Source organism: Ursus arctos, unplaced genomic scaffold, assembly GCF_023065955.2.
Source record: "Ursus arctos isolate Adak ecotype North America unplaced genomic scaffold, UrsArc2.0 scaffold_29, whole genome shotgun sequence".
NCBI lineage: Eukaryota > Metazoa > Chordata > Mammalia > Carnivora > Ursidae > Ursus > Ursus arctos.
The window spans coordinates 3716101-3743666 of NW_026622974.1; the positions used below are offsets into that span (position 1 = coordinate 3716101).

Consider the following 27566-nt stretch of genomic DNA (forward strand, 5'->3'; position numbering starts at 1 on the left):
TTCTTAAGCTGGCGCAGGTCCCACATGGGTGTGGGCGGGGTAGTTCCAGAACGCAAAGACGGGGTGCTCAGAGCTCTGATCTGTTTCCGTGGAGGTGGAGGGCGGGGGACGGGCAGCCTCGGAGGGGGATCAGTCAGGCCTGGGATTGCTGCCCCTCCCGTCTCTTCCCAGCCCGCCTCCGCCTCCGCACACCTGCCCCACACGCTCCTTCCCCTTGGCACCGTCCCGCCAGGCGGATCCTCTCACGCTGCTCTGGCATCTGTCCCGGGAGGGATTCCTGCAGACAAAGCAGCCGGGGAAGCCGCAGGCCTCTCTCTGTCGTGTCCACCACACCAGCTGCCCGCTGCCCCTCCATACCTCTCTCGTGTGTTCTCCTCTTCTCGGAGGCCTCAGTGTGGACCCCAGCCCTCCGGACTTGGCACCCGTATCTGGGAGAAGAATGGAGAGCGGGACTGAGAGAAGCCACAGAAGGCTCTGGGATTGGGAAGCTGGAGGGTGTCGTTCCCACCCTGGGTCTGAGAAAAGGGATGGGGAGCCCCACCCCCAAACGTACTGAGACCCTGTCACTAGAATTGTCCATGCAGAGTGGCCACGGGGAAGCTGCTGGCGTCAGGGCTGGAGGGCCTCTCCACCTCCACCCAGGCCTTCCTCAGACATTTGAAGGCTCAGGCTAAAAGCATGGTATTGAGGTGTAAAACTTTGGTGTCACCACTTTGAATTTCAGTGAACCTCAGAATGATTTTTCTGTCCCCAGTTCCTCTTGTGTCACGTGGAAATAATCCCACCCCACAGGGCCGTTGGAAGCCTCTTCCGCAAGCGTAGCACGGTGCCCTGAGCCCAGGAGAGGCTGGGTGGGAGCTCAATCCTACTCTCGCCTCCTTCAGTCCCTCCTCCAGTCAAGCACACGCGCTCACTCAATGTGTTACAGCTCTCAAGCCCCTGTCAGTCAGGTGTGTTGCCCTCAGAAAGGTAACGGAGGAGTGTTTATGGAGGGGAGTGTTTGCAGAGAAGCGGCCTAGCCGAGGGACTGGTGACATGCCCAGAGAGTGGCCACAGAGGGCAGCCCGTCTTACTTCCAAGCCCGAGCGGTAAAGGGAGGGGGCTTTGCCACAGGAGCCCAGGGGAGTTTTCCTAGGAGCTGTGGTTGAAAGTAGAGTAAACCAGCCGGGGCCCCAACTGTGACCCAGCAGGGAGGGCAGGGAACAAATACCCAGCCTTCTCTCTCCCACTACCCGCCAGTCTCCTTCTACTGCTTCCCAGTGGACGAACCGCTGGGAGCCAGAGGGCAGGGGAGGCCGAGTGACCCAGTCGACAGGGGTCAGCCTCCTGGAGCTCAGCGCACAGAGAAAACTGGAAAATGAGTGGGGAGGGGGCCAACAGGATAACCAGCAACACAACCTTGTGGAATCCATGGTACTAGGTATCGGGAGGGTGCAAGAGATGTAGTATTCATCTGACGATACACAGCTGCTTATGATTCAAGAAATAAATGAACATTACGTGTGTTATTGTGGAAGTGTGAACGTTGTCATAGCTGTGGAGGTGACCCCCAGGACTTCCATCTCCTGCTGGTCTGCCTTGGCACAATCCTCCTCCTCGGAGTTTGGGGAGACCTGTGACTCGTGGCTCACCCACAGAACTTGACAAAGGAATGGGATGGCATCACCTTGTTTACTTATATAACTTTCCGTGTAGCAGATTGGAGAGAGGTTCTCCTTGCTGGCTTGATGAAATAAGCAGCCGCATCGAGGAGCCCATGTAACAAGGAACTTTGGACAGCTTCTAGAAATGGCAGGCAGCCTCTAGGACCCGAGAGTGACCTCCAGACAACATCTAGCAAGAAGCCAGGGCCCTCAGTCTGATAGCCAGGAAATGAATTCTGCCAACCACACGAATGAGGTAGAAGTGGATTCTTCCCCAGTCAAGCCTCCAGATGCAAACACGGCCCACACGACACCTTGCTCACAGCCCTTTGAGATGCGGGGCAGGGGACCCAGGGAAGCTACGCCCAGACTCCTGGCCCACAGCCACCGTGGGATAATCGATGTGTAGACTTGGCAGTTATTGACTCTGTGGTAATGTCAAAGCAGCGTGGAAAGCTAACATAACACGTAAGCAAACAGTGTGCTGAGGCAAGAAAAATGAATTCGGCAGAGGTTCGAGGGGCTCATGGAGGACAGGGGATATAAATAGGCAGCGATGGAAAAATGAGCTGTCACCTCATCCTCGAGCCCTTCAGCCCAAAGCCCGAACGTGACAGGACTCCAAGGACAAGGATGCCAGCCTGGGCCCCGGGTTCACTGGAGGAGTGTCCCCCATCCCATATCCAAGACGCTCGCCAGACAGCTCGGCGGAAGCAGGCGGGCCCCAGCGCCCCCGCCCAGTGCGCCCTGCGTTCACCACTTTAGGCAGAGAAGAGGCAAAGCAGTCCTGTTCGGTTTCTTTTTCAAAAATAGCTGTCCTCTGTTCTTGTGAGCAATATGTGTTCATTATAAACCACTTAAAAATACAAATAATTTTTGGGGGCGCCTGGGTGGCGCAGCGGTTAAGCGTCTGCCTTCGGCTCAGGGCGTGATTCCGGCGTTACGGGATCAAGTCCCACATCAGGCTCTTCCGCTATGAGCCTGCTTCTTCCTCTCCCTCTCCCCCTGCTTGTGTTCCCTCTCTCGCTGGCTGTCTCTATCTCTGTCGAATAAATAAATAAAATCTTTAAAAAAAATACAAATAATTTTTAAAAAGCCAAAATTAAAATTTCACTGGTGATGTCATGACCCAGAGAGGAGCCCTGTTAATGTGTTGGCTGCTTCCTTCTAGTTACAGGTATCATGAACACAACAGTGTTACGTGACAGGGACAACTGTCATCCTAGATGGGCCCCTAGGCTTGGCCTGGGAACTTTCCAGGACGAGCAGTAGCAGCTCACCATGCACCTGTGTGCTGGCGCCCTCTTTCTCTCTCTCTCTCTCTCTTTCACACACACACACACACACACACACACACACACACACACACACACACGTTCCCCAGGCCACTAGGCACACACTCAATGTCCCCCATCCCCATGCCCCGGGGAGGGGATGGTATCACGTGTGGATCAAATGCAAGGTTGAATTCAGGCCTCCTGGGACGAGAAAGATACAGTCTCTGGGAATGTAAGAGTGGTCAGAAGAAGACTAGAGAGTGTGTGTGTACATGGCCATGTGTACTTGTATGTGTTATGTAGGAGGGGGTTCCCCCTAGCTGCTCGGGACTCATCTTGGAAGCCCACAAACTCAGCATCACTCAGGTGCTCTATATATTAACGATCTGTGGTGTGACTGGAACCCCTTAGTTGTGACGGCCAAGTGCAGTGCACAGCCTGGATAACTGTACACAGCAGCCCTGTCAGGAGCCCACAGTTGGCCCAGCCGGGGAAAAGGAACCAGCTCTATCTCCTATGGACCCCAATTCCATGTCTGAAGGGAGGAACCAAAAACACTGAGAACCCACTCAAAGCAGGATAAGGGAATGGAGGTAACAGGATCAGAACAGCCACGGGCTGGCCACCCATTCTGTCCTGGTAAGAAGGGATAAGGAGATTGCAAAATGGGTAAGAAAATCCTCTCACCAGCAGCTCAAGGCTGTAATCCTGGGCCTCTGCTTCCCTAAGCTCTGTTCTATTTTCACTCCTCTTTCCTAGGGGCAGTCCCCATTGGCTGCAAGGGTTTAGCAGGGACTTAACACCGGGTCTCCGGTATCTCCTGGATTTGGTAGTGGGGTTGCACAGCCCCCCATTACCTTCATCCCTCTGCTCACCTCCTCCCGACATTTCCCTGCTCTGTCGGATTCATCAGACCCTCTTTGCTCAGCTCGGGACAACTCTGGCTGTGAGCAAGGAGGGCCCAGGGTTAGAAAGCCTAGCCACCCCTGCCTCCACCGTGGGTGCCAGCCCCCACAGGCCTGGGAGATGGGCAATGTGATGGACGGGAAGTCGGTGGAGGAGCTGAGCAGCACCGAGTGCCACCAGTGGTACAAGAAGTTCATGACCGAGTGCCCCTCGGGTCAGCTCACCCTCTATGAGTTCCGCCAGTTCTTCGGCCTCAAGAACCTGAGCCCGTCCGCCAGCCAGTATGTGGAGCAGATGTTTGAGACCTTTGACTTCAACAAAGTGAGCAGAGGTCTGGGTGGGGGGCGCTGGAGGCCCGGCCAGTGAGGGGCTGGGAGGGCGCAGGTGCCGGAACCTGGCCTCTGCCGGAGGAGGGGGCGTGCTTCTCTGTGTGTCTGGGGCTACGTTAGGGAGTCAGCTGATCTCATGTTCACTGAGCACCTGCTGGGACTCAGGCACTGGGGGTTCAAAAAGGAACCAGACCCCATCTGCGCCCTCACCTTCCAGGGGAAGACAGAGGGGCCCACAGGTTAGTGTACCCAGAGACCCAGCCTCATGGCTTCCTCCGCCTCGTCCACACACACGTCTCGGTTTACTCCAGAGCAAGTGCAAACCCTTACAAGACAGTCGTCGAGCACCTATTAAGCGCTGGGTGCTATACCTGGCGCTTTTGCCCAGGCCTTTGGAGGCTCACAGGTGCAGGAGGAGGGGGAGCGGAGAGGAGAGAGCAGGGTGATACGCCTCCAGCCCCGGCTGGCCTGGCCCAGGCAGGCCCGTGTTACGTGGGTCGTCCCTGATGCTCTGGGGACAAGTCAGGCTGCCTGGTCGCTGGGACGTCCAGGTGCTCCCGACTCCAAGGTGCCCAATGACCTCAGCTCACCTTCTCTCAAGTGGGTATGAAGTTCTGCACGATGGTCAAAGGGTACTCTCCCTGAGTCATCACCGGGACACGGGTGAGGACTTCCTGATCGGCTAGAGGGAGCATGGGGGGGCTGGGCACAGTGAGTTAGGGCCCTTAGTTTTCATCAGCTGGGTGGCCGTGCGCCCAACATCTCCCCATCAATCCTCCGCTCAGTACCCGCGTCTGCCATGATGTTGAGAGCACGAGTTAAGATGTTTGTTGGTTTCAAGAGCAAATCTTCCATTTATTTGGAGCAATTTGGTCAAGACGCAGTGGTAGAAGGACCCAAATCGACAAACCTGTCTCCCCACCCCACTGGGCTCCACCCAGGATGTGATGATGCCCTACCATGGGTCCACTTCAAGCTGGGGACAGGCTGCCCAGCTTTCTCGGTCCCCCTCCCTGCCCAGAAGGTCCAAACACCATTGTGGGCGGGGCTTCTAAGGACAGCTGGGGCTCAGAGGCTATTTAAAACTCAGTAATATTTAGGGTCAAGGGGCCAAAGCAGATTATGGACTTTGAGTCCCAACCTCAAGGGCAGCATCCTGGTGCCCAGTGGCTTTCCTAGAGGGGGTGCTGGGGAGCAGGGTACTGGAGCCCATGGCATGGAGACCAGAAGGGATGGCATCAGCATGCTGGGCCCCCCAGGTGCTCCAGAAGAAGGAATAATTCCTGAACAGGAGGGAGGAAAGTCAGTGGTGGAGCCTCAAAACTTTATGCCCAAAATACCGAAACATCTCAGCTTCTCACCTGCTAAGGAAACCCTTTCTCCAGAAGGACCCCCTAAAATCACATGTATGACACCAGCGAGGGACAACCCGCCAACCCTGTACTTGCAAGCATCACCTCCACTGTCCCACACCTGACTTCCTTGATTACGCCACGCACACCTTCACCTTGGGGCCTTTGTGATGCCTGCGACCCTCTTCCTACAGAATTCTGCTTGGCTCACACCTTCCCCCGCTACAAGTCTCTGCCCCAAATGTCTCCTTCCACTGACACCTGCCCTGATCTCTGGGTTGAAACCCTGTTTAACTGGGGTAGCCCCTACCCCTGCATTTCCTATCCCACTGCCCCCCTCACCCCACCGCAGAGCACATCTCATCTTCTAAGATGTGTTGAATAACATTTAGCTACTGTGTTTGTTGTCTGTCTCCCCGCTGGAATGTGAGCTCCAGGAGGACAGAGATTTTTGTCTGTCTGGTTCAATAGTGTATCCCCAGCACCTAGAACAGTGCCTGGACCACGGTAGGTGCTTAACAAGTATTTGTTATATGAGTGAATGAATATAGGAGAAATCATGAGTTCTATGGGCACATTTGCGTTTTATAATACACATTAATTTACATACATAATTATTAAAACAAAGAGTATCTTCGTAACATCTAAAGGGCCTCACAAAGACCAACGGTGTAAATCCCACCTGGGGCAGTATTGCCTTCTACCCACTGTCATGAGCGCAGAGCAGTGTAGATCGCGACGTGATGGGACACCAGAGCGGGAAGTTAAACGGGGCTGTGCAAACGATGGCCTGTGGGCCCATTTTTATAAATGAAGCTTCTGAGAACACACCGGGCTCACTTGTTTGCACGTCCCCCAAACTGAAATATTTGCTCTCTGGCCCTTCACAGCAAGCGTTGGCCAGCCCGTTCCTGAGTTAGCAGGCAGTCGCATCCTGGGGGACTGTGCTGGGAGGGCAGGGTTGGGGGTGCAGCAGTGTGAGTGGGGAGTGTGCCCGGGGGATAAGCAAGTACTTTGCTTACTTCGGATTTTGCCTGGGCTTGGCCGTGCCGGCGCTCACACAGGTGCGCACAGATCCATGGAAAGCTTCACCCCGCCGCGTCTGAGCCCCGGGTAGGATTTAGGCCATGCCTTTCCAGCCAAGGCTCGCTCGTTCACTGGTTGTGGGGTCTAACTCCTCTCCACTGCGGTTTCCATCTGAAAATGGGGACGAACATCCCACCTCCCAGGGGGGGTCGTGAGATTAAATGACGGAAGCAAATAAAACACCGGCAGGAAAGAAGTTAGTATCCTGCGGTATCATCGCTCAATCTCACCCAACCACAGCCTCGAAAAGCGGGCCCTGTCGTTCCCTACGTCCAGCTGAGGAACCGAGACTCAGAGAGGCCCTTCACTTGTCCAAGGCCACACCTCCCCTAAGACGTCAGTTAGCTCTTTCTGGCACGAGAGCCCCTAGTGTTCCATTGACCCTTTTTAGCCATTTTTTGAAAAAATTATGAAAGTAATTTTGTACAGCTCGCTGTAAACATTTCCCACAATAGAGAGAAAAAAACCCAAAAGTAAGGTGTCCTCGCCCCGTGTCCTCTTGCCCAGGGGAAACTCCTTGGCCGTTTTTCTTGCTTCTCTGAGCATTGTGGCATGGGGGGGGGGCTTGCTCTGTTCTGAGGACAACGCCGGGGGTGGTGGGACAAGGATGGAATGAGCTAAGGCGCACGTGAAAGCTTACGAACACCGCACAAATGTTCACTATGATCACGACACCCGCTGTGGCCTCACCTGAGGACCAGGGTGGGCACAGAGCCAGGAGATCTCAGAGGCCATCCTGCCTAGCCTCTGCTTGCATGCTTTCAGTGACAGGGAGCTCATTACTGCGTGAGGCTGGCCCGTCCGCCAGGGCAAATCTGCCGATTAGAGGTCTTCCTTCTGACCCCAAATATGCCTCTGGGTAACTTCCCAGTTCCAGAGCCGGGGTTGTGAGTAAGTGGAGGAACAGGGGCTGGACTCCAAGTTCACACGCTCTGAATCCTGTGCTCCTTACCTTAGAGTGCTCGGCCTTCCTGCAAAACACAGGCTTCCTCTCCCAGCCTCCCTGAGATGGGCAGAGGCAGGCCTACGTTGCCCGCTTCCCTGACGCCACTGGTGGGGCTGGCGGGGGGGGCAGAGGGTCAGCCTGTGAAATTTGGGGGGCCCTGGAGAAACACCTCACAGGCATGTCCTGTGCTACTCTCTTGCATGGTCAACCCCTCCCAGACTCCAGGGCATCACCTCTCCCAGGAAGCCTCCCTGAGCCTCTCCTCCGCCCCTGTCCTGGCAGAGTCCTGTGATCTTGTCCTGTGATTCCATAAAGTCCAGTCCAGACATGCTGTCACTGCATTACAGCATGATGGCACAGTGATCTCTCTCTTTTTTTTAAAGACGTTTATTTATTTGACAGAGAGAGACAGAGCACAGGCAGGGAGAGCAGCAGGCAGAGAGAGAGGGAGAGGCAGGCTCCCCACTGGGCAGGGAGTCCGATGCGGGACTCTATCCCAGGATGCTGGGATCATGACTCAAGCTGAGGGCAGATGCTTAGCTGACTGAGCCCCCCCCCGCCCCCGCGCCCTAGTGACGGCTCGTAGAAGCGACCCTACTGAGTGCAGTAGCAGTAAGAGCTACCATTTCCTGAGCACCTGCTATGTGCCAGCCAGTGTTGAGGGCTGCAGGTCCACGTAATCCCGCCACAATCCCACGGAGGGAGGTGCTATTATAACTATTACAGATGAGGAAATCGAGGGCCAGAGACATTGAGTTCTTTGTCCAGATCCCACAGCTCTGAGAGCGTGAAGGCAGGATTCAAACCTGCACCCCAACATGGCACTCCCTCAGGGCGGGTTCATATCTTACTGAGTTCTGAAGCCTCTGTCACCGAGGGTAGGACGTGCTCAGTAAAGGGAGAAGAATGAAGGGAAGAGGAAGAGAGGGGTTCCTTGCCTCCCTATCTACCCCTGCCCACTCCCCCCCTCAGAAAACTACTCCTTTCCCTGGGGGTTCTGTTCCCCCTCCCCCACCTCCACACACCTTCTTGCAGCCCGAAGGGCTCAAGTGGGAGAGTCACATGGGAGCAGCCAGTGACCGCTGGCACCAAAATGCCAGTGAAGAGAGAGCACCACCGTTCACACCCCGGGTGGGCGGGGGGCGGGGGTTGGTTCACCAGAGCTGCTGGCAGCCTCTGGGGCAGGCCGGGTGGGCTGCCTGGAGGCAGGGACAGAATTGGTGGGGCCACGCAGGAAGAGTCCTGGGGCCTCTCTGGGGCTCGGGCTCAAGGCGGCCGCGCCTCTCGCCCAGGACGGCTACATCGACTTCATGGAGTACGTGGCCGCGCTCAGCCTGGTCCTCAAGGGGAAGGTGGAACAGAAGCTGCGCTGGTACTTCAAGCTCTACGACGTCGATGGCAACGGCTGCATTGACCGCGACGAGCTGCTCACCATCATCCGGGTAACTCCAGGTGCAGAGGGCCCGGCCGGGCCGGGGGCAGCGGCCCGAGTGGACCCGGAGCTGCCAGCCAGCCTGAGGGCGGGTGTGGTGGGTCTTCAGCCGGCAGAACTGTAATCTCAGAAGGGGACACATTGGGACTGAGGATCCGGCAGGGGCGGGGGGAGGGTGCACGCTGCGTGACCCGGGCCACGGGCCGTCCACTCCCTGGGCCTCTGTTTTTCCATCTGTACCGAGACAAGCTCCTAAACCCCAGCGCTGCCTCTAGTGCCCACTCGGGCGCCACTGAGGCCGAGCGAGGATGGGGCCTCTCACTCTTTCTCCCCAGGCCATCCGAGCCATTAACCCCTGCAGCGACTCGACCATGACCGCCGAGGAGTTCACCAACACAGTGTTCTCCAAGATTGATGTCAATGGGGATGGTGAGGGGCCGGGATGCGGGCCTGGGGGGAGGGGCGGGGCCTCTGCGGGCCACACCCTCCGTCCGCACCTAGCCACAAGAGCTGGATTTAGGGACCCCTGGGCCAATCTTTGGGCTCTGGCCCCTTTACCTGCTCCCCTCACAGCCTCACTTCCCCTAGCGTTGGCTCTGTCCTGCTTGCAAGCTTCGGCTCTGGGCCCCCATACAATGCTACCGGGGAGACTGGGGAGACGGGAGCGCCCTCCTCCCCTGACTCCCTTTCTCTCTGCCCCAGGGGAACTGTCCCTGGAGGAGTTCATCGAGGGCGTCCAGAAGGACCAGATGCTCCTGGACACGCTGACACGGAGCCTGGACCTCACCCGCATCGTGCGCAGGCTCCAGAACGGCGAGCAGGAGGAGGGCGGGGAGGGGGCCGGCGGCGGCGAGACTGAGGCAGCCGGCTGAGCTCACCACCAGGCTGCTACTGTATTGGGGAGGGGACGTGTGTTGGTGCCTGGGTCGTCATTGTAATACTAGATGCAGTCTACTGAACTCAAGGGCTCGGCTCACCTCTTTGGGGTGCAGGGCAGCGGCAGAAGGGCAGGGGTGGGGGTCCAGAAGGATGGTGTCTGAGCCCTGTGCGTGACTCAGCTGGTGGTGACTGCCCCTGTTGGGGGGCCCTCAGGGCCCTTCCCCAGCTTTTCCCACTGACCTGCTCCAGCCCCCTCTTTCCGAGTCCGGGCAGCTCCGCTGCAGAGCTGGGCTTTCACGGACTCCGATGGAATCCTTGGAATCCTACAGATCGGGTGCTGGGATCACACCCCCGACCTGCACCGCCGCTCCCGAGCCCACTTGAGTGGTCTGTTGGTTTGTTCCTCCCTTCCACAAGCATCTATTGGACACCTCCTTTGTACGAACGCTAGACACTGGACGCACCAAGAAGAACTAGTTCTCATCCCTAAGGAACTAACAGGCTAAGCATCATTATAATAAAATACAGGAAGGGAAGCTATGATACTGTAGAAAGTCCTCATTCATCCAGAGGAAATCCGTCTTTATTCAGAAGTGACGGCACAGCATCCCCACTTTCCCTGCTGGCCCTGCAGTGGCCTGTGGCGCCCCGGGGTTTCCCACAGCCCTGCGACTCATTGCCCATGGCAAGTGTCCCAACCGTTCCTGGTCTAACCGAAATCCCTCTTGCTGCAGTGACACCTGACATCAGTTGGGAAGTGGGCCTGGCTGTTACAGGTGGGCCCCATTCCCATTCTTTGCACACCCCAACTTTAGGAATACCTGTCCAAGCACTTGGGGAAAGACACAGGCTGGAGCAGTTGTGATCATTTTTGCAAAGATGCTCCTTCTTCTGGCCTTTGAGTCTTCACTTCAGCTGGGTGTGGGGGAAGTAAAAGGAGGGAATAAAAATCCAAGGATAGGAGAGAGAAAACCAGGGGCAAGAGGAATAAAGCTCCCAGCTTGGCGAGAGCCCCCCCCCCCGTGGGCGGGGCGAGGAAGAGAGGGTCCTACGGATCACCCCAGACTGGGAAGTCAGCCAGGGCCTGCCTGAGCACAGACCTGGCGGGAAGGTGGAGATCAATGCCAGGGGCAGCCTGGGAAAAATGGGAGTTGGTATTTCTGCTCCTTCTCTTGGTGGCTGCCTCTTGGGAAATCCTGAAGGTGGGAGGTGGGAGGGTATTTGAACAGAATTAGGCCATTTCCCCAATGTCCGGCCCAGACCACCTCTTGACTGGCCGATCTGTGTCCCACCTGGATTACTACTCTTTTTTAATCGACCGTTTTTTATTTTGTTTATTTTTTATTCTAATCGACCTAAAATGTATTTCTAAAGGAAACTTTAGGACTATCACGCCTGCGAAACTGCAGTTCAGTAGGTGGTTTTATTGGTCCGTCAACATAAAGACGTATCTCTTTGAACGAGTTCCTGTTCTGAGTTCCTCACACACACCCCTCCCCCATTCAACCAGAACGACTCCCTTTATTTAAATCTGGTTTGTACACTGGGGCTGCACATAGAGTTTGTATGACAAAATAATTCCACATCTTAAAAAATTATAATCAGAAAACCCCCTGTTTTGTCCAACTTGCTCACTGAGCAGAGAAGATAATTGAGGTCAGGGAGAGAGAAAGGGCCATCTTGGGTCACACAGCTGCTGGAGGCAAAGCCGGGCCTCGAACCAGGTCTCCCCAGAGACAGAAAGAGGTTTCCCCATCCTTCAAGGAGTCTCCTCTGGCTTGTGGCTGGGAATCGGTGCAGGTCCGTGTGGGGGTTGGAGAGGCCGGTGTGGGATGAGGGGTAGGCAGGGGGAGAGCAGGGGTGTGTGGGGGTGTGGGTTGGCAGCAGGGGCTGGGGGACAGCACCAGGGCAGAGCTGAAGCAGCTCCTTTAAGCACAGCCGACCCCTCCGAGGCCGGAAGACCACAGCATTACTGGCTGCAATCTTCCCTTGCGGACACCCCTGGTGAAGACGAGTTGGGGAGGGGGAGGCAAGAACCCTCCCCATGAACTCCTCAGGATCCTGGGAGGATGTAATTACGATCACACACACACCCCAACTGCTAGTTTTTCTTCGGGCTCAACACCTTCCAGCCCCTGCCTTCACACCATGTGAGCAGTCTCATGGCTAACTTGGTCTATGGGACCCCCCCCATCCCTCAGTATTCCCCTGCTTCCAGCTAAGAACTAGGTAGGAAATTGTCGACGCCCCACAACCACCCAGACGAAGCATACATTTCCCAGAAGCAGCCGAAAGGAGAGAGGAAGCTGGTTCCCTTTGCCACCCCAGTAAATCCTCCCAGTGGACTGTGTCCTGTTGGCCACTTGAGACCGACAGCCCCTATCCACCCCCCTCAGCCCCAGTCCCTTCCATAGAGGACGCCAGATAAGACTGGGCACAAGCAGGCTGAGCCAGGGACCCTCTCACTATTCTGGAAACCTGGAGAGCCTGGAGTCTTGGAGGAGCCTGTGGACTCGGAGCGGGCTCCCAGGTCCCCAGACCCCTCAGAACATGGCACTTTTCCGCCTCTGCTGAGAGACCCAGCCACCGGGATTCACGTCCATTTGCAGCATCTTCATCACCCACTTGTCCCGGCGGGCACCTTCGATGAACTCGTTCAGAGACAGCCGGCCTGAGCAAGGGTAGGAGAGATGGTCGTGCGGGAGCGTGAAGAACTGGGGCTGGGGGCAAGAGCAGAGGCCTCCTCTCCCTCTTGGACAAGGCTACACCTCTTCACAAAGGAGCCTGCTGTCTGGGGGCCCGAGCTTGGGGGCTGGTCAATTCTCCTGGAAGCTTCGAGGGTTTCTTAAAGGGACTAGCTTTGCAAATGAATTTAAGTTTACTTTGGCCCCCTTCAAAATGTTCCTGAGGGCTCTTCTGGGGGTGTTCCCAGCCAGCTCGCTCCCTCCACTCGCCTACAGGGCAGAGGGCCTCAGTAGCCTGAATGGGGGGGGGGCCTGCCCTCTGCCCCTCTCTCCAATACCTCACCCCATGGGTTCCCCGGAATTATTATTATCCCATTTTCCAGATGAGGAAACAGTCCAGGCGGAGCGGTGAAATGGTTTGTCTGACTCTAAAGCTCCTGTGCTTTCCCCGCGCTTTGCCCAGCCTCCGTCGGCAGCTCCGGTGGGAGCTGAAATCACTCTTTCCAGCATCACGCGCCAGTGACAGCCCTGTCGTGTTATGCCCCCATCTCCGCCCCCGTTACCATCTCCGTTCTCATCCACCAGAAGGAAGATCCTGTCCACCACCTCCTCGGGTGTGAGCAGCTGGCCCTGCTCAGACTCCACTTCCACCCTGCAGGCTTTCTTCAGCTTGTAGATGGCCTGCGGGAGGGGACGGGGCTGCGGCCTCTGCTGCCGAGCGAGCTCCCTGCCTCCCTCTGCCAGGACCCCAGGCCCTCAGCCCTGCGTCCCCAGCACTGCCCGCCCCCCCCCCGGCCCAGCCGGTGCGAGTTAGGACCACAGGACCCAGACCCTACGAAAAACGGACCCGTCCTAGGGCTGTTCCCTCTGGGTCCCGCTGGCCTCGTTCCAACTTCCTGTCAGGCCTCACAGGCCACCCCGCCCTGATGCCAGTGGCTTTTCCCAGGTGAGTGTCACAGTGAACCCCAAACCTTCAGTGAGGGAGGTACCCAGCTGTGTGGTCTCAAATCCACACGGGGGGAGATGGAAATCTAGAGAGGGGAAGAGCATGTGTACTTGCGGGCGTGTGTGTAACATAGGGTGATGGGAGGCTCGGAGTCTGGACTGGAGGGAAAAAAACAGGTTTCTCCTTCGCACTGTGTCCCCTCCCCGTGAGGCACCGTTGGTGAAGGGAAGTGGGGAAGAGACAGAGGAATGTGAGGGTTTTCCTTAGTTCCTTGACGGGGCGCTCGGCGGACAGACGCCTGTCTTGTCAATCCTAGGGCCTCATGGCCCAGCGCGGCGCCTGGGACACGGTGGGCCCCACCGACAGGGTCTGGGCGCCCCGGAGCTACAGCCAGGCCTGGCACTCAAGGGATGGATGACCTGGGGCAGACCACAGAGCTGCCCGGAGGCGACTTCTTTATCTGTGACCTGGGGGGACGACCCCCACTTGGGAGTGCAGTTCTGGGAGGGAACAGGCTGACTCGGGTCAGCCGTCAGTCCGCTGTACTGGGGACTTTGTTCTTGTTCGTTCTTGCTAATTGAATATCAGCGTGGTGGGTCCTTCAAAGAACCAGCTTTTGGTTTGGTCGACTTTTCTTCTCTGGGCGCTTGTTTTCTATTTCATTCATTTCTGCTCTTTAGTATTTCCCTTCTTCTACTCTCTGGGTTTAATTTACTCTTTTTTTTTCTAATTTTTTTTAGAAGATTTTATTCATTTGTCAGAGAGAGAGAGAGAGCACAAGCAGGGGGAGCGGCAGGCAGAGGGAGAAGCAGGCTCCCCGCCGAGCAGGGAGCCCGATGCGGGACTGGTCCCAGGACCCTGCGATCATGACCTGAGCCGAAGGCAGGTGCTTAACGGACTGAGCCACCCAGGCGTCCCGTTTTTTTCTAATTTCTTGAGATGGCTTCTAAGATCATTGATTTCCAGTCTCTCATTTTCTAGCATATACATTTTCGGGCTAAAAAGCCTCTGCGAGCGCAGTGTTGGCTACAGTCCCCAGTTCTGTTACGTTAGGTGTGCGTTATTATCCAGTTCGTGTGATACAATTCCTCTGATTTCTGGAATATATAGGAGTGTGTTGCCTTATTTCCAAACCGATGGGGATTTTTAAGCTATCTTTTTTGTAATGGATTTCTAGCCTAATTCTGACTGTGGTCGGAAAGCACCCCCTGAATGCTTCCGATGCCGCTCCCCCGCCCCCCAGCCGCAGGGGCGCCCACCTGCGCGGCCAGGCCTCGAAGCCCAGCGGAGCTCCCGTGCGCAGGCGCCCCGGGCAGCCGCTCACCTCCACGATGTCGAGCAGCTCCAGGCGGTCGATGCAGCCGTTGCGGTCCTTGTCGTAGATCTTGAAGGTCCACTTCAGCTTGTGCTCCAGGGTGCCCCGCAGCACGAGGTTCAGAGCGGCCACGTACTCCAGGAAGTCGATGGTGTTGTCCTGCGGTGGGAGCGCGAACTGTGAGGCCCCTCCGGCCTTCCCCGGAGCGCCGAGGCCGGCCTGATTCTGGCCCGTCCATCCCCACACACTCCGGCCATCCTTGTGGCCTCTACCGCTTCGCTCATGGCTGTTCTCCAGCTCAGCATCCTTGCCCAGTCTGGGATCCCCCCATCCTACCCGCCCTTCCAGGCCCAGCTCAAGGGTCACCTCCTCCAGGAAGCCTTCCATCTCCAGCCACTTCAGCTACAGTGGTCTCTCTCGCTCTGTCTTCTAGCATTCACAACCCCTATACTCCGTTCCGCGCAGTTTGGGTCTTACTCTGGAGGCGTCACTTAGCCGTTCGGTACCTACGTCTCATTCTCTAGCTCTGTCCTATGTTCCTGGATAAGCGAGGGGCTTCCATTGCCTTTGTCTCTCCTTTGTGCTTGGCACAGGGCCTCGTCTGTGCAGAGTCAGGGTCTCATAAATATGTATGAATTCATGGATATGTGATTGACTTAATTTGAATTTGGGACTAAGGCAGTTCTGGAAGATTAGCTCACACTAAAAATGTCCTTCATCCTTTCTTTTTTTTTTTTTTTTTAAGATTTTATTTATGTATTTGACAGAGAGAGAGACAGCCAGCGAGAGAGGGAACACAAGCAGGGGGAGTGGGAGAGGAAGAAGCAGGCCCCTAGCGAAGGAGCCTGATGTGGGGCTCGATCCCAGAACGCCGGGATCACGCCCTGAGCCGAAGGCAGACGCCTAATGACCACACCACCCAGGAGCCCCCCTTCATCCTTTCATTCCCTCTGAGCCCGAGGGAAGGCAGTGGCTCCAGCTCGGCTTATCTCTAGGCCCAGGTGGGCATTACCCGCCCTGCAGGACAGGCCTCCTCCACCCCCACCCAGGAAAGGGCAGGGGAGACAGAACTCAGGTGCTAACCGCAGGGAGGGAGAAGGGACCAGAGTCCGCCTCTGTGGTGACTCTGACCAGGTCACTGAAACTCCTAAGAAGAACGTGCCAACAATGATTCCAAAAGCAGCCAACAAGAGGCAGAGGGACACTTGCTTCTTGCTCTTCTATGCCAGTCGAGTTGGAGGAGAGAGGCTGCTGGTGTCCGCAGTGGGCTGGTCAGGCTGAGTTTCACAAGGTGCTCCCACTTCCAGGAGCTCCTGCTTCTGAGGCCGGGGACCTCAGCTCTCCAAAGCCACAACCCAAGGGGTCGCTCTCCCAGGAGTGGCTGTCACGCACGGGGCTTTGTAATTGGAAATGACATCGCTGGCCCAAGCACCCCTGTCCCACTGGGCCCTGCCGCTCAGGAGCCCCACCCCCAGATAGATCAAGGGGTGCTTGGGCGAGCAAGGTGTAAGCAACAGAAGACGACAGGAAATGAGGCATATAGCAAAAAGTCTGAAAACCAAGAAGGAAACAAAACAAGCCCACCTCAACACCCAAAGTGTCTTATTCAACAGCTTTTATGTGATTACTTCTGGTCCTCCACAACCCCCACCCTGGATTTCTCTAACTGAGGTCAGACTGTAGCTATGGTTTTATCTCCTGGATTTTGATCTTAAAATGCCCCATGTCTTTAAAATTATTTGAAATCATTTTATTTTTTTGAGGGGTACTCTGCAGTCCCTCTTGCTGATCATGATTTTAATATTTTACGTTACACAACGAATATCTTTGTGTATAGATATGTTTTCTTATATCTCTGGTAATTTTTTTAGGGTAGATTCTTAGCGATGGTTTTTTTTTCCTCTTTTTTTCACTAGTCTTTAATGCACTGTGTGTGTAAGTCTACCGTTCTGTGAGATTTTGTCACATGTGTAGATAGGAGTAACTCTCAACACAAGGACATTGTCTTGTGTTGATAGTCACATCCTTCCTCCAGCCATAACCCTGGGCAGCCACTGATCTGTTCTCCAGCACTGTAGGATGTCCGCTTGGAGAATGGTATACACATGGGACCACACAGCGTGCAGCTTTAAGATTGGCTGGTTTTACTCGGCGCGGTGCCCTGGAGACCCATCCAAGCTGCTGAGCGTATCAACACCTCCTTCCCTGCTATTGCCGAGTGGCCCCCACTGCACGAATGGCCCCTCGCTGTTCTCCTCACTCACTGAAGGTTATCTGGCTTGTTTCTAACCACCCTTCCCTAGCTTTATTGAGATATAATTGCAGACTAGCCATTTAAAGAACATTGTGTGAGTTTAAGGTGTACAATGTAATGATTGGTTGGTTCTTTAAAAGGCTATTTTCGGCGTGCCTGGGTGGCTCAGTCGTTAAGCGTCTGCCTTCGGCTCAGGGCGTGATCCTGGCGTTATGGGATCGAGCCCCACATCAGGCTCCTCTGCTAGGAGCCTGCTTCTTCCTCTCCCACTCACTCCCCCTGCTTGTGTTCCCTGTCTCACTGGCTGTCTCTCTCTGTCAAATAAATAAATAAAATCTTAAAAAAATAAAATAAAAGGCTATTTTCATTAGTAATTGCTTATTAAGCTTACTAAAAATCAATCTTATGTTTCTTTTTTAATAAGAGTAGAAAAATGTATGCAAAATGGCTGGTAGGAGCCATCAATGTCACACATGCCATCACCCTCGGGTTTGTTATACCCACTTTATGGACGAGGAAGCTTAGGCTCAGAGGTTAAGTACGTTGCCCAAGGAAAACCCATCTAGGAAGTGGCAGAGCCTTTCAAGCTACATGTCTTCTCTAGTTCAAGTTGGAGAACTTTCCTTCTCCTCTCAAGGTCTATTACTGTCTGAAAAATGAGCCTCGTATCTAGCACCACAGAGAGAAAAACAAAACCACAAAACCACTGACAAATCCTTACTCCCCAGACCTACAGATTCTCCCACATTCTTTGTCTAGAACATTCTGTTCTCACAACATCCTCCCTCAGCATGATACGGTCACCACAATGAGCCCCTGCCTTCCATGAGGCACACTGTAGAGTAGCCCTTCCTGAGGAGTGACCTCACCTGTAAGGATGCTTCAACCCCAGGACCAGTCCTGGGAAGCTTCCAGCGGGGACTGATCTCATCCTCTGTGCCCGGCCCTCGTCAGCTTCAATTACCCACAGCGGCAATGGGAAGGTGATGGAAATGCCTCTGTCAGCTCAAGAGCAAGAGCAGAAGTGACAGGCGTGTGATCTGCTCTGTGGGATAATCTGCCCCATTTCTCCCTGAATTGGCTGCATTTGCGCACCAGCCCTGACCGTATTACCTCAGGTTACATAAAGATCCCAAATGACATTTGATTTCACCCTCCCTTTTCTTCCGTCCCAGTGCATCACAGGGCAACCGCCAGACAGAAGAGTGTTACAAGGGAGAGGAGTGGCAGAGACAGGCGCACCGCGCCAACCTCGTCTCCTCCAAACCCCCATTTCGATCCCCCTAGAATTGACATGTGAGCAAGATCTGTGGCCTCTTGATGTTATTTGCCTCAGAAAGTTCAGACCAATTGCCCAGAAATGAGACTCACTCATGTAAAGATTGTGCTGACGTGGGGAGTGGAGATGGGTATGGGTTTGGAGACAAAAATTAAGTGGGAAAAGAAAAGAAGGAAGTGTTCAGTCCCTGACAGAGGAACTTAACACACTTCTAGGAAAGCTCTTCCTTAGTAGTAGAATTCCAATTAATAAACAAAGAAGGGAGGGTAGAATTAGAAAATTATCGATGGGGCGCCGGGGTGGCTCAGTCGGTTAAACATCTGCCTTCGGCTCAGGTGGTGGTCCCAGAGCCCTGGAATTGAGTCTGGCTCCTTGCTCAGCGGGGAGTCTGCTTCTCCCTCTGCCTCCGCCTGCCACTCCCCCTGCTTGTGCTCTCTCTCTCTCTCTGCGTCAAGTAAATAAATAAAATCTTAAAAGAGAAAAGAAGTTATTGATGGATGCCAAACCTAGCCAAAGAAAATCTGAGCAGCAACAGGATATTTACATAGTCTCAGAATATCTCCCTGTAAAATGCTTGTTAATTACAAAGGAAGGTAACTTTGCAGCAGAGGAAACTGGCAGATAAAATGATGGAAGTTACCCACTTGGGAATGGGACAGACCAGTATCATGCGCCCTCAACAGGAGGCCCTGAGAAGGACATGACCTCCCTTCTGGGGCATCTGTGCCAGAAACGGAAAACCTGAAACTAATCACAAAGCTACACTGAACAAACCCAAACTGTGAGACATTCTACACAATGAATTGGCCTGCAATCTTCAGAAATGTCAGGGTCAAATAAGATAAAGAAAAGCTGAGATTAAAGATTCCGAATTAAAGGTTAAAAAGACAGGACAAGTAAAGTCAATGTGTGATCAGATAAAGAAAGAAGAAAGAAAGAAAGAAAGAAAGAAAGAAAGAAAGAAAGAAAGAAAGAAGAAAGAAAGAAAGAAAGAAAGAAAGAAAGAAAGAAAGAAAGAAAGAAAGAAAGAAAGAAAGAAGCTATAAAGAATATATTACGTGTCAATTTTTCAAAACTGGAATATGGATTAAGTAATGAAATTGGGTCGATGTTGAATTTCCTGATTTTTTAAAAGGATATATTTATTTATTTGAGAGACAGCATGCAGATGAGCAGAGGGAGAGGGAGAGACACTGAAGCAGACTCCACCCCCAGCACAGAGCCTGACATGGGGCTCGATCTCACAGCCCTGAGATCAGGACCTGAGCAGAAACCAAGAGTTGGATGCTTAACTGACCGCACCACCCAGGTGCCCCCGAATTTCCTGACTTTGATCTTTGTATTAGGTTATTTAAGAGAACGTCCTTGTTCTTAGGAAAAAACACACTGAACTACTTAGAGGTAAAAGGGCATGACGTCTCCAACTTTGAAAGAGAGGCACACACGTACACACAGCAGATAAGGCAAAATGGAAACAACTGGATGAAGTGCACACAGGAGCCACGTACACTACTCTTTCAGCTTGGGATACATTTGAAATCCTATCAGAATAAAAGTTACAGGGCACCTGGGTGGCTCAGTCGGTTAAGCGACTGCCTTCGGATCAAGTCATGATCACAGGGTCCTGGGATCGAGCCCCGCATCCGAGCTCCGTGCTGGAGTCCGCTTCGCCTTCTCCCTCTGGCCCCTCCCCTGGCTTGTGCTCTGTCTGTCTCTCTCTCTCTCAGATAAATCAATAAAATCTTTAAACAAAGTTATAAAGAAAGGAAAAAAGCAATCAATGCCTATCATGTGCTAACTTGTAAGAAGAGATGAGGTAGGTTTAAGGGGTTCAGCTATGTTACGCCCACGAGCTTGACAACCGCTTTTGGATCTTGAGTTGTTATCGTACTGAATTTTTAGATGAATATGGGCAAGATTGATGTATTTATGATAGTAAGTCTTGTCACGTATGACCTGTTTTGTTTTGTTAAAACTCATTTTCTCTCTGGGGCGCCTGGGTGGCTCAGTCGGTTAAACGTCTACCTTCAGCTCAGGTCATGATCCCAGGGTCCTGGGATCCAGTCCTGCATGGGGCTCCCTGCTCAGCGGGGAGCCTGCTTCTCCCTCTCCCACTCCTACCACTCCCCCTACTTGTGCTCTCTTCCTCTCTGTCATGTAAATAAAATCTTTAAAAAAAATCATTTTCTCTTTCTCAAAAAATTTCAAAAAACAAAAAAACCCAACAAAACCAAAGCCGCACTGCCTTCTAAGCAGGCCCACTTGACTGGGAGGCAGGACCCTTCCGTACATGATCTTGGCCAAATCAGTTCACTTCCTTTTGTCCTGCTTGTGTCATCATGTAGTTTGGATAAAGAAGTAGGCTGCGGTGGGCTTGGAGGAGAGGGAGCAGAGAAGGAGCTGGAAGAAGTCTGAAGCTCGGTCTGGGCCCTGCGAGGGAGTTTGTAGGGTTCAGCTCCAAGGAAGTTTCTGTTGCCCTGAGGACGCTCGCCCCACCCTCCATTCCCCAACAGCTGCTGAGATGCACGCTGACAGGTACCAGGCCAAGGTCAGCCCTGAAGGGCATTTCCAGTGATTCAGCCTAGAAAGTGAAGCTCTCCATGCATGGAGAAGTGGGGAATAGAGGCTTTCTCCAGATCAGTTATCTAGGCCCATCACCCTCCCCTCAATTTGGGGGGCAGAAATAGTACTTGAGGCAAATCTAATGATCTGAAGGATCATGGAGGCACTGGACAGACAACCTTCAAGAACGAAGGGATTTCTAAATTCAATCTCCAGATACGCACTTACAACATAGAGCATCTTCTCAGCTGCAGACGCCATCGGAAGGCTTGAAGAAATCCTGTGGCTTAATGATTTCTTGGAACCTTCCATGACTTGGAGACTCGTAAAGGACTTCTGCATTGCCTGTCCAGTTGCCCCATAAGCACAGGAGGCCCCTCCAGCGTGCTGGGTGGGAAGACTTGACTGGGCTCAACTCCAAGGACCCCAACGAGGGGAAGCTCACGGTCCCTTTGGGAGCTCTTTAGCTCCTTATCTTTAGGGTGACAGGGGCTCTGGTGGGTGTGAAAAACCACGCCCTTAGGCTGTAGGGCCTTGGCCAAAAATACACAGATTGCAGACTGCCCTGTGTGCCCTTCTGCCCAGCCTACCTTCAGCTCTCAGCAGGAGGAGAGGGGGAGTCAGGAAGAGCATAGAGACGGAGGGAGAGAAGGTGAGACAGAGAGGAGGGAAGGAAAGATGGGAAAGGACAGAATGATGGGAAGAGAGAGGAGTACGGGGGAAAGAGAGACAGAAAAGGTGGGCATGGAATGGAGAGAAAAGAGCAGGAGGCCTGGGGACGGGGCACTCCCTCCACCACGGATGGTCCTTCAGCTCAACAGGACATGAGCCAGGCGGGCTGGCCGCCGTCCTCCCTTCGGTGCCTCCTTACCCCATTCTTGTCGAAGGCTCGGAACATGCCCTCTACATACTGGGTGGCCTCCTCGTTGCCTGTGACCTTGAAGAAGCGCTTGAACTCGTGCATGAAGAGAGAGCCGCTGGGGCACTCCACCACGAACTTCTTGTACCACTCCTGGAGCTCGGCCACGTCCATCTCACTGGCCGCCTCCGCCTCCTCCCAGCTGAACTGCTGCCCCATCCCAGCCTGGGGGCGGGTGTCGGGGAGCCAGGCTCCGTGCCGCCTCCTGGGCTGCTGTGGATCGATGCCTTAGGCGAGGGCCCCCTTCCTGCTGCTCCTCTGCTTTGCCAGCCTCTTCGTCATCTCCTGGCGACTGAACACGATGGGCAACATCGGGGCAGGTGGCAGGGGGCGGGACCAGGCCAGCTAAGAACCCTAAGATCATTAGAAGATTCCTCTGGAAGGTCTGACCTCTAGTCAGCTAAGCTCCCCCAGCCGCACCCCTCCCTTCAGTCTCGTCAACTATGCAACTAGTGACCCTAGCAGATTCTGAAGGGGGAGAAGGGCCGGAAACGGACACCCCACCATCTCACACATGCTCCCTGTTCCTTTAGGTGGGCACCGTGCTGCTCCAGAGAGGCCCGACTTGGAGACCCAGGAGACTCTGAAGTCCAGAGAGGGAGCAAGACCGACTCCTGGCCCATAAAATAGAACCCGCTGGGGAGCTGGGGCTCACTCCTCCCCACGGGCCAGTGAGAAGCAGCAGAATCTGTGATGTGAACGTCCCCAAGCTCAGTCCCAGCAAGTCACACCCTTGAGTCTTGGAGATTTTCCATTTTCCAATTTAAAGGACAAATGCTTCCCTCCAATAGACTTCACCCAAGACCTAGGGACAGGGACTTCTTCTACTTTCTCTCCCAAGTGTGAGTACGTGAGAAGGATCTAGTAGCGTGGCTTAAAATATCTCCAAGGCTCTTGCTTTTATATTAAATGTCCTGCAAATTTCTTTTTGAATCAATTATATATTTGTGCTTATTTCAACGTAATATTAAAATGATACCTTCAGGAAACCAGAAGATCTGATGCACTTTTCTAGATTTTAGGAGCGGTTGTTCCAGTGAGTCTCACAATCTCAGGGGTTAACACTGCCTGTCTACTGTTGGCTGTTTGTTCCTGAATTGTTCTATATGCCTCCAGGCCTGCCCCCCTCTCTCACATAACCCCCCCCATACATCCTTAATCTCTTGACGTTCTTCTACGTTCTTGCCCTTCTGGAAGTAGGATCCCCACTTCCTGTCATCCTTTCAAGCGCTCACGAATTTTGCACCCCACCCACATCCCTTGGGGTCAGGAGAGTAGGGCTAGTTGCCTCTCTGCGCCTAATTGTTGCCTCCACTTTTTCTCTTTTCTGCCTCAAAAATGCTAGTCCCTTTGAAGCCATGTCCGACTCAACCCACTTGCCATGACTCACTGGCGACTCCACCACTTTGTCTCAAAGCACCAGATTTAGATTGGACCAGCTTTGGACATGGACTTCCACATTCAGGTGGAGAGCAGATCCATCCCCCACTCCGGCCTCAAAGGTCCCTCAAAGGTCTCCTTCATTCTGAAGAGCTTTTCTCCCACCCCAACTTGGCCTCCCATTCACTGTGGCCCCTTTGGCCAGCAGCTGCAGCATCTGGGAGCTCATTAGAAATGCCAATTCTCAGGCCCCACCTCTCCCACTGAACCCAGAACCCTGGGAATGGGCGCAGCAGTCTGTGTTTGAACAAGCCCTCTGCACGCTTCCAACACACGCTGAAGTTTGGGCACCACTACCGTAGGCTTTGGAAGCACACATTTCTGAACTGCCTCTGAGACATTCGCTTCCAGCTCACTTTCTAACACCTTTACCCAATAACGCACCAGCCTGAGCCCCGCAACCTGCTAATCTCGTTTTTTAACACCGGTCACCTTGTTCAAACCCTGGCCTTCCTCATCCTTATCCTTATCCACAGCCCAGCACTCTTGCCATTTCCTCGCCATGACCTTGACCTTCGTGCCCCTCTCTCCCACTGAGTACTCAGTTGGCAAAACCTGAACCCTGGCTAAAGCCACTAACCATTCACTAACAGCTCACCTGTACCTGGGAGGCAATATGCTCATCCCTGCTGATGTCACTCTCCCCCTCCTGAGATGACTTCTCCCCGAGCTGCCTGCCCTCAAACCTTCCACTCTCATGTCCAGCTGATGACCTTGACACAAACTTGGCTGCACAGGAGTAGATGCACCCGATGACCACTTCACCTCCCACGAGACTTCCCTGCACCTGTGCCCACGCTCTCGCCCTCTTCCTGGGCCGATGGAGGTGGGGTCCCTTTCCTCCTCCTCCAGCTGTGGGCTCCTCTGCTGGGTGTCATCTCTCTGGCTAGCGGAGCACTTCGCTCCCTTTCTCTGCTGCGCGCTCAGTCCGTCCTTCTCTAACGGACCCTTCCTGTCTGCAAACTGCCTTAGCATTGCCTTTACTAAAACAAAACCAAACAAGAATCCTTCCTTGACCCCAGCTCAGGGTCCCATTGTGGGGCTTCCAATAAGCCTTCATGGGTCAGAAGATAAATAGAGTAAATAAATACTAAATAAATATTAAAAATAGTTTATCACTCATTGGTCTAAAGATTAACATAATCCAGTGAGGACTGTACTTCTTCCTCATTCTTTCTTCTGATTTTGAAAGAAATGAAACATTGAAAAGAAATTAAAAATCTGGGGCGCCTGGGTGGCTCAGTAGTTAAGCATCTGCCTTCAGCTTAGGATGTGATCCCAGAGCCCTGGGATCGAGCCCCGCGTCAGGTCCCTGCTCTGCTATGAGCCTGCTTCTTCCTCTCCCACTCCCCCTGCTTGTGTTCCCTCTCTCGCTGGCTGTCTCTCTGTCAAATAAATAAATAAAATCTTTAAAAAAAATTAAATTAGAAATCCCGTGGGCCCCAGGCATGGTGCCTACTTGCCCCCTTGGACCTCCACCTACTGTCTTAATTTTGGCTCTTCTCACTCTGTGGCTACTCATTGGAGAGAACAGGCAAAAGGGACACTGGGTGACTTCCAAGACTCGGCCATCAAAAGCGATAGGGCTTCCGCCTGGCTCTCCCTCAGGACCTGCCCTAGGAGCTCAGCCCCATATTGTGGGAAGCCCAGAGCACTTTCAGGGGTTCCGGCTGGCAGCCCACCTCAACCACCAGGAACGTCAGGGGGGGTGTGTGAGTGACTCTGCAGATCACTCCAGCCCTCGTCTTGCAGCCACTGCAGCTGATACCAAATGGGGCACTGTCCCCACAGAGCCGCGACCAAGCTGTAATTCGTGTGCAAAGTGTCACTGGAGCCCCTAGGGGTTGGGTGTTTGTCATGCAGCAAGCGATGACCGAACATTCTCAAAACTGTTCTGCACCCTCTTCTTTCTTACTCACTCAGCTTACTCCGGCCAGATGGATGCTCATCCTCGTCACTCCACGGAGAAGCGGTCACCAGTGACCTACCTGCCATACGCACTCCGCCAACAGACGCTTCCCAGTTCAACCAACGAATTCTTTCCTCTAGTACTCCGGGTTTGAAGAACCTACGCTCCTCTGATCTCACTCCAGCCTCGCTCCCCTCCTTTGCTCCCACCTCTTCCTGTTTAACACATCTCTTCCTGCTTGGGGCTCCTAGGCTTGTCGTCGGTACTCTTCTCACCTCCCCACACTGCCCCTCCAGGTGAGCTCACGCACCCCAACATTATATACCATTGGTAGGCTGATAGCTTCCCAATTTGTACCTGCAGCCCAGACCTCTCCCCAGAATTCCATTTATGAGCCTAGCTGCCCACCGGCCATCTATACTCAGATTGCAGCCCAGACCTCTCCCCAGAATTCAATTTATGAGCCTAGCTGCCCACCGGCCAACTATACTCAGATTGCAGCCCAGACCTCTCCCCAGAATTCAATTTATGAGCCTAGCTGCCCACCGGCCAACTATACTCAGATTGCAGCCCAGACCTCTCCCCAGAATTCAATTTATGAGCCTAGCTGCCCACCGGCCAACTATACTCAGATTGCAGCCCAGACCTCTCCCCAGAATTCAATTTATGAGCCTAGCTGCCCACCGGCCATCTATACTCAGATTGCAGCCCAGACCTCTCCCCAGAATTCAGTTTATGAACTAGCTGCCCACCGGCCAACTATACTCAGATTGCAGCCCAGACCTCTCCCCAGAATTCAGTTTATGAACTAGCTGCCCACCGGCCATCTATACTCAGATTGCAGCCCAGACCTCTCCCCAGAATTCAGTTTATGAACTAGCTGCCCACCGGCCAACTATACTCAGATTGCAAACATGGCAAAGCCAAAGCCAAGCTCCCGATTTCCTGCTTAGATCCCTCCAGCCTTTTCCTCCTCTGTGATAGCAATACCATGTACCCAGCTGCTTAAGCCAAAAATGAGGAGTCAGTCTTCAGTCTTTTCTTCCTCTTAGATCTCGTTTCGATCTACCAGTAGGCCCTTCCGTCAGCTCCAGCGCCAAACCATATTCTGAATCCAACCATTTCTCGTCGCCTGCACTACCGCATCTCTCACCCAGGCTGTGTCCTCACACCTGGACCCCGCAGCAGGTCCTAGCTGGCGTTTCTGCCCCTTCCCAGTCCGTGCGCAGCAGCCAGCACACCGTGCTCTAAAGCACCAACCTGATCGGTCACTCTCCTGCTCCCAACCGCCCTAGGGCTTCCCAGTCACACTCAGAATTAAACCCATGCTCCTTCCCACAGCCGCGACACACGACGCGGTCTAGCCCTTGCCTACTTGGTCTTCGTGTTCCTCCGTCGTTGTCCCCAAGACACACCGAACTCATGGGCCCTTGCCACTCACCGACCTTGCCGCCCGGACTGCTCTCCCCCTACGGCTTCACGTGGCTGTCCTCTTGACACTCTTCCCTCCTCAGAGAGAAATTTCCCAAGCCCACCTCGAGTAGCCACTCAAGTCATTCTGACGCTATCCTTTCTTATTTGCTTCATAATGCTCAACTGAATCTTCTCCCCATCTCCTCACCCCTGAAGACACGTGCCCAGCAGCTGCTGCGGCTCTGCCCCGACAGCACCTTGACTGGCTGGGTGTGGAGGGGGTGTCATCCCTGTCTCTTTGCGTTTATCAATATTTAAGCAACACTGAGGAGGGACTGATGTATGGCACCTGTGCTCATGTTAAGAAACTATACGAATGGGGAGCGTCCGGGGGGCTCTGCTGGTGAAGTGTCTGCCTTTGACTCAGGTCATGATCTCAGGGTTCCAGGATTGAGCCCCACATGGGGCTCCCTGCTCAGCCAGGAGTCTGCTTCTTCCTCTCCTCCCTGCTTGTGCTCTCTGTATCTCTTTTTCTCTCAAATAAATAAAATCTTAAAAAAAAAAAAACAACTACGAATGAAATAACTTGATAAGCCTCTGGTCAAGGAACCTAAAATTCAATTGGCATTTTTCACGTGGGTCAGTTGCCCATGACCTGCCCTTAAATATTGCTGAGCTGTTGAGGTATAAATATATCATTTTAAAGAGGATTAGGAGCCATACAGAGAAATGATAGCTGGAAGTGAGTAACAATAGCAAGGATTTAAGGAGAGCAGGGTTAGGCATTGAGCAGGGATTTGCAGAGAACCCTGGGGATCGCAGGCAGTCAGCCATAAGCCTGGCTCCAGCAGCTGAGAAATGTTTGAGAGCCACAAGCTGGACTCTGCTGAACCCTGGATGGGCCTGGCCTGAAGACCTCCTGTAAACCATCTCCATGCTGGTTGTTCTCGTGACCCAGTGGGACCCCCTTGCTGAAGCCTCAACTCTCCTGCTGC

The 27566-nt window shown here is 53.8% G+C and overlaps 2 protein-coding genes across 2 annotated transcripts; one reads left to right on the forward strand and one right to left on the reverse strand.

Moving 5' to 3' along the window:
• Positions 1 to 3946: 3946 nt before the first annotated feature.
• On the forward strand, positions 3947 to 9843 carry GUCA1A (guanylate cyclase activator 1A). Its single transcript, XM_026506966.2, has 4 exons — positions 3947 to 4147; positions 8832 to 8981; positions 9307 to 9400; positions 9674 to 9843. The coding sequence occupies exons 1-4, from the start codon at positions 3947 to 3949 to the stop codon at positions 9841 to 9843; spliced, it is 615 nt and encodes a 204-aa protein (XP_026362751.1).
• A 2457-nt stretch (positions 9844 to 12300) lies between these two features.
• Positions 12301 to 22909, reverse strand: GUCA1B (guanylate cyclase activator 1B). Its single transcript, XM_026506955.4, has 4 exons — positions 21762 to 22909; positions 14805 to 14954; positions 13098 to 13215; positions 12301 to 12521 (listed from the first exon to the last, which is right to left on the reverse strand). The coding sequence occupies exons 1-4, from the start codon at positions 21966 to 21968 to the stop codon at positions 12394 to 12396; spliced, it is 603 nt and encodes a 200-aa protein (XP_026362740.2). The 5' UTR covers positions 21969 to 22909; the 3' UTR covers positions 12301 to 12393.
• Positions 22910 to 27566: the final 4657 nt, after the last annotated feature.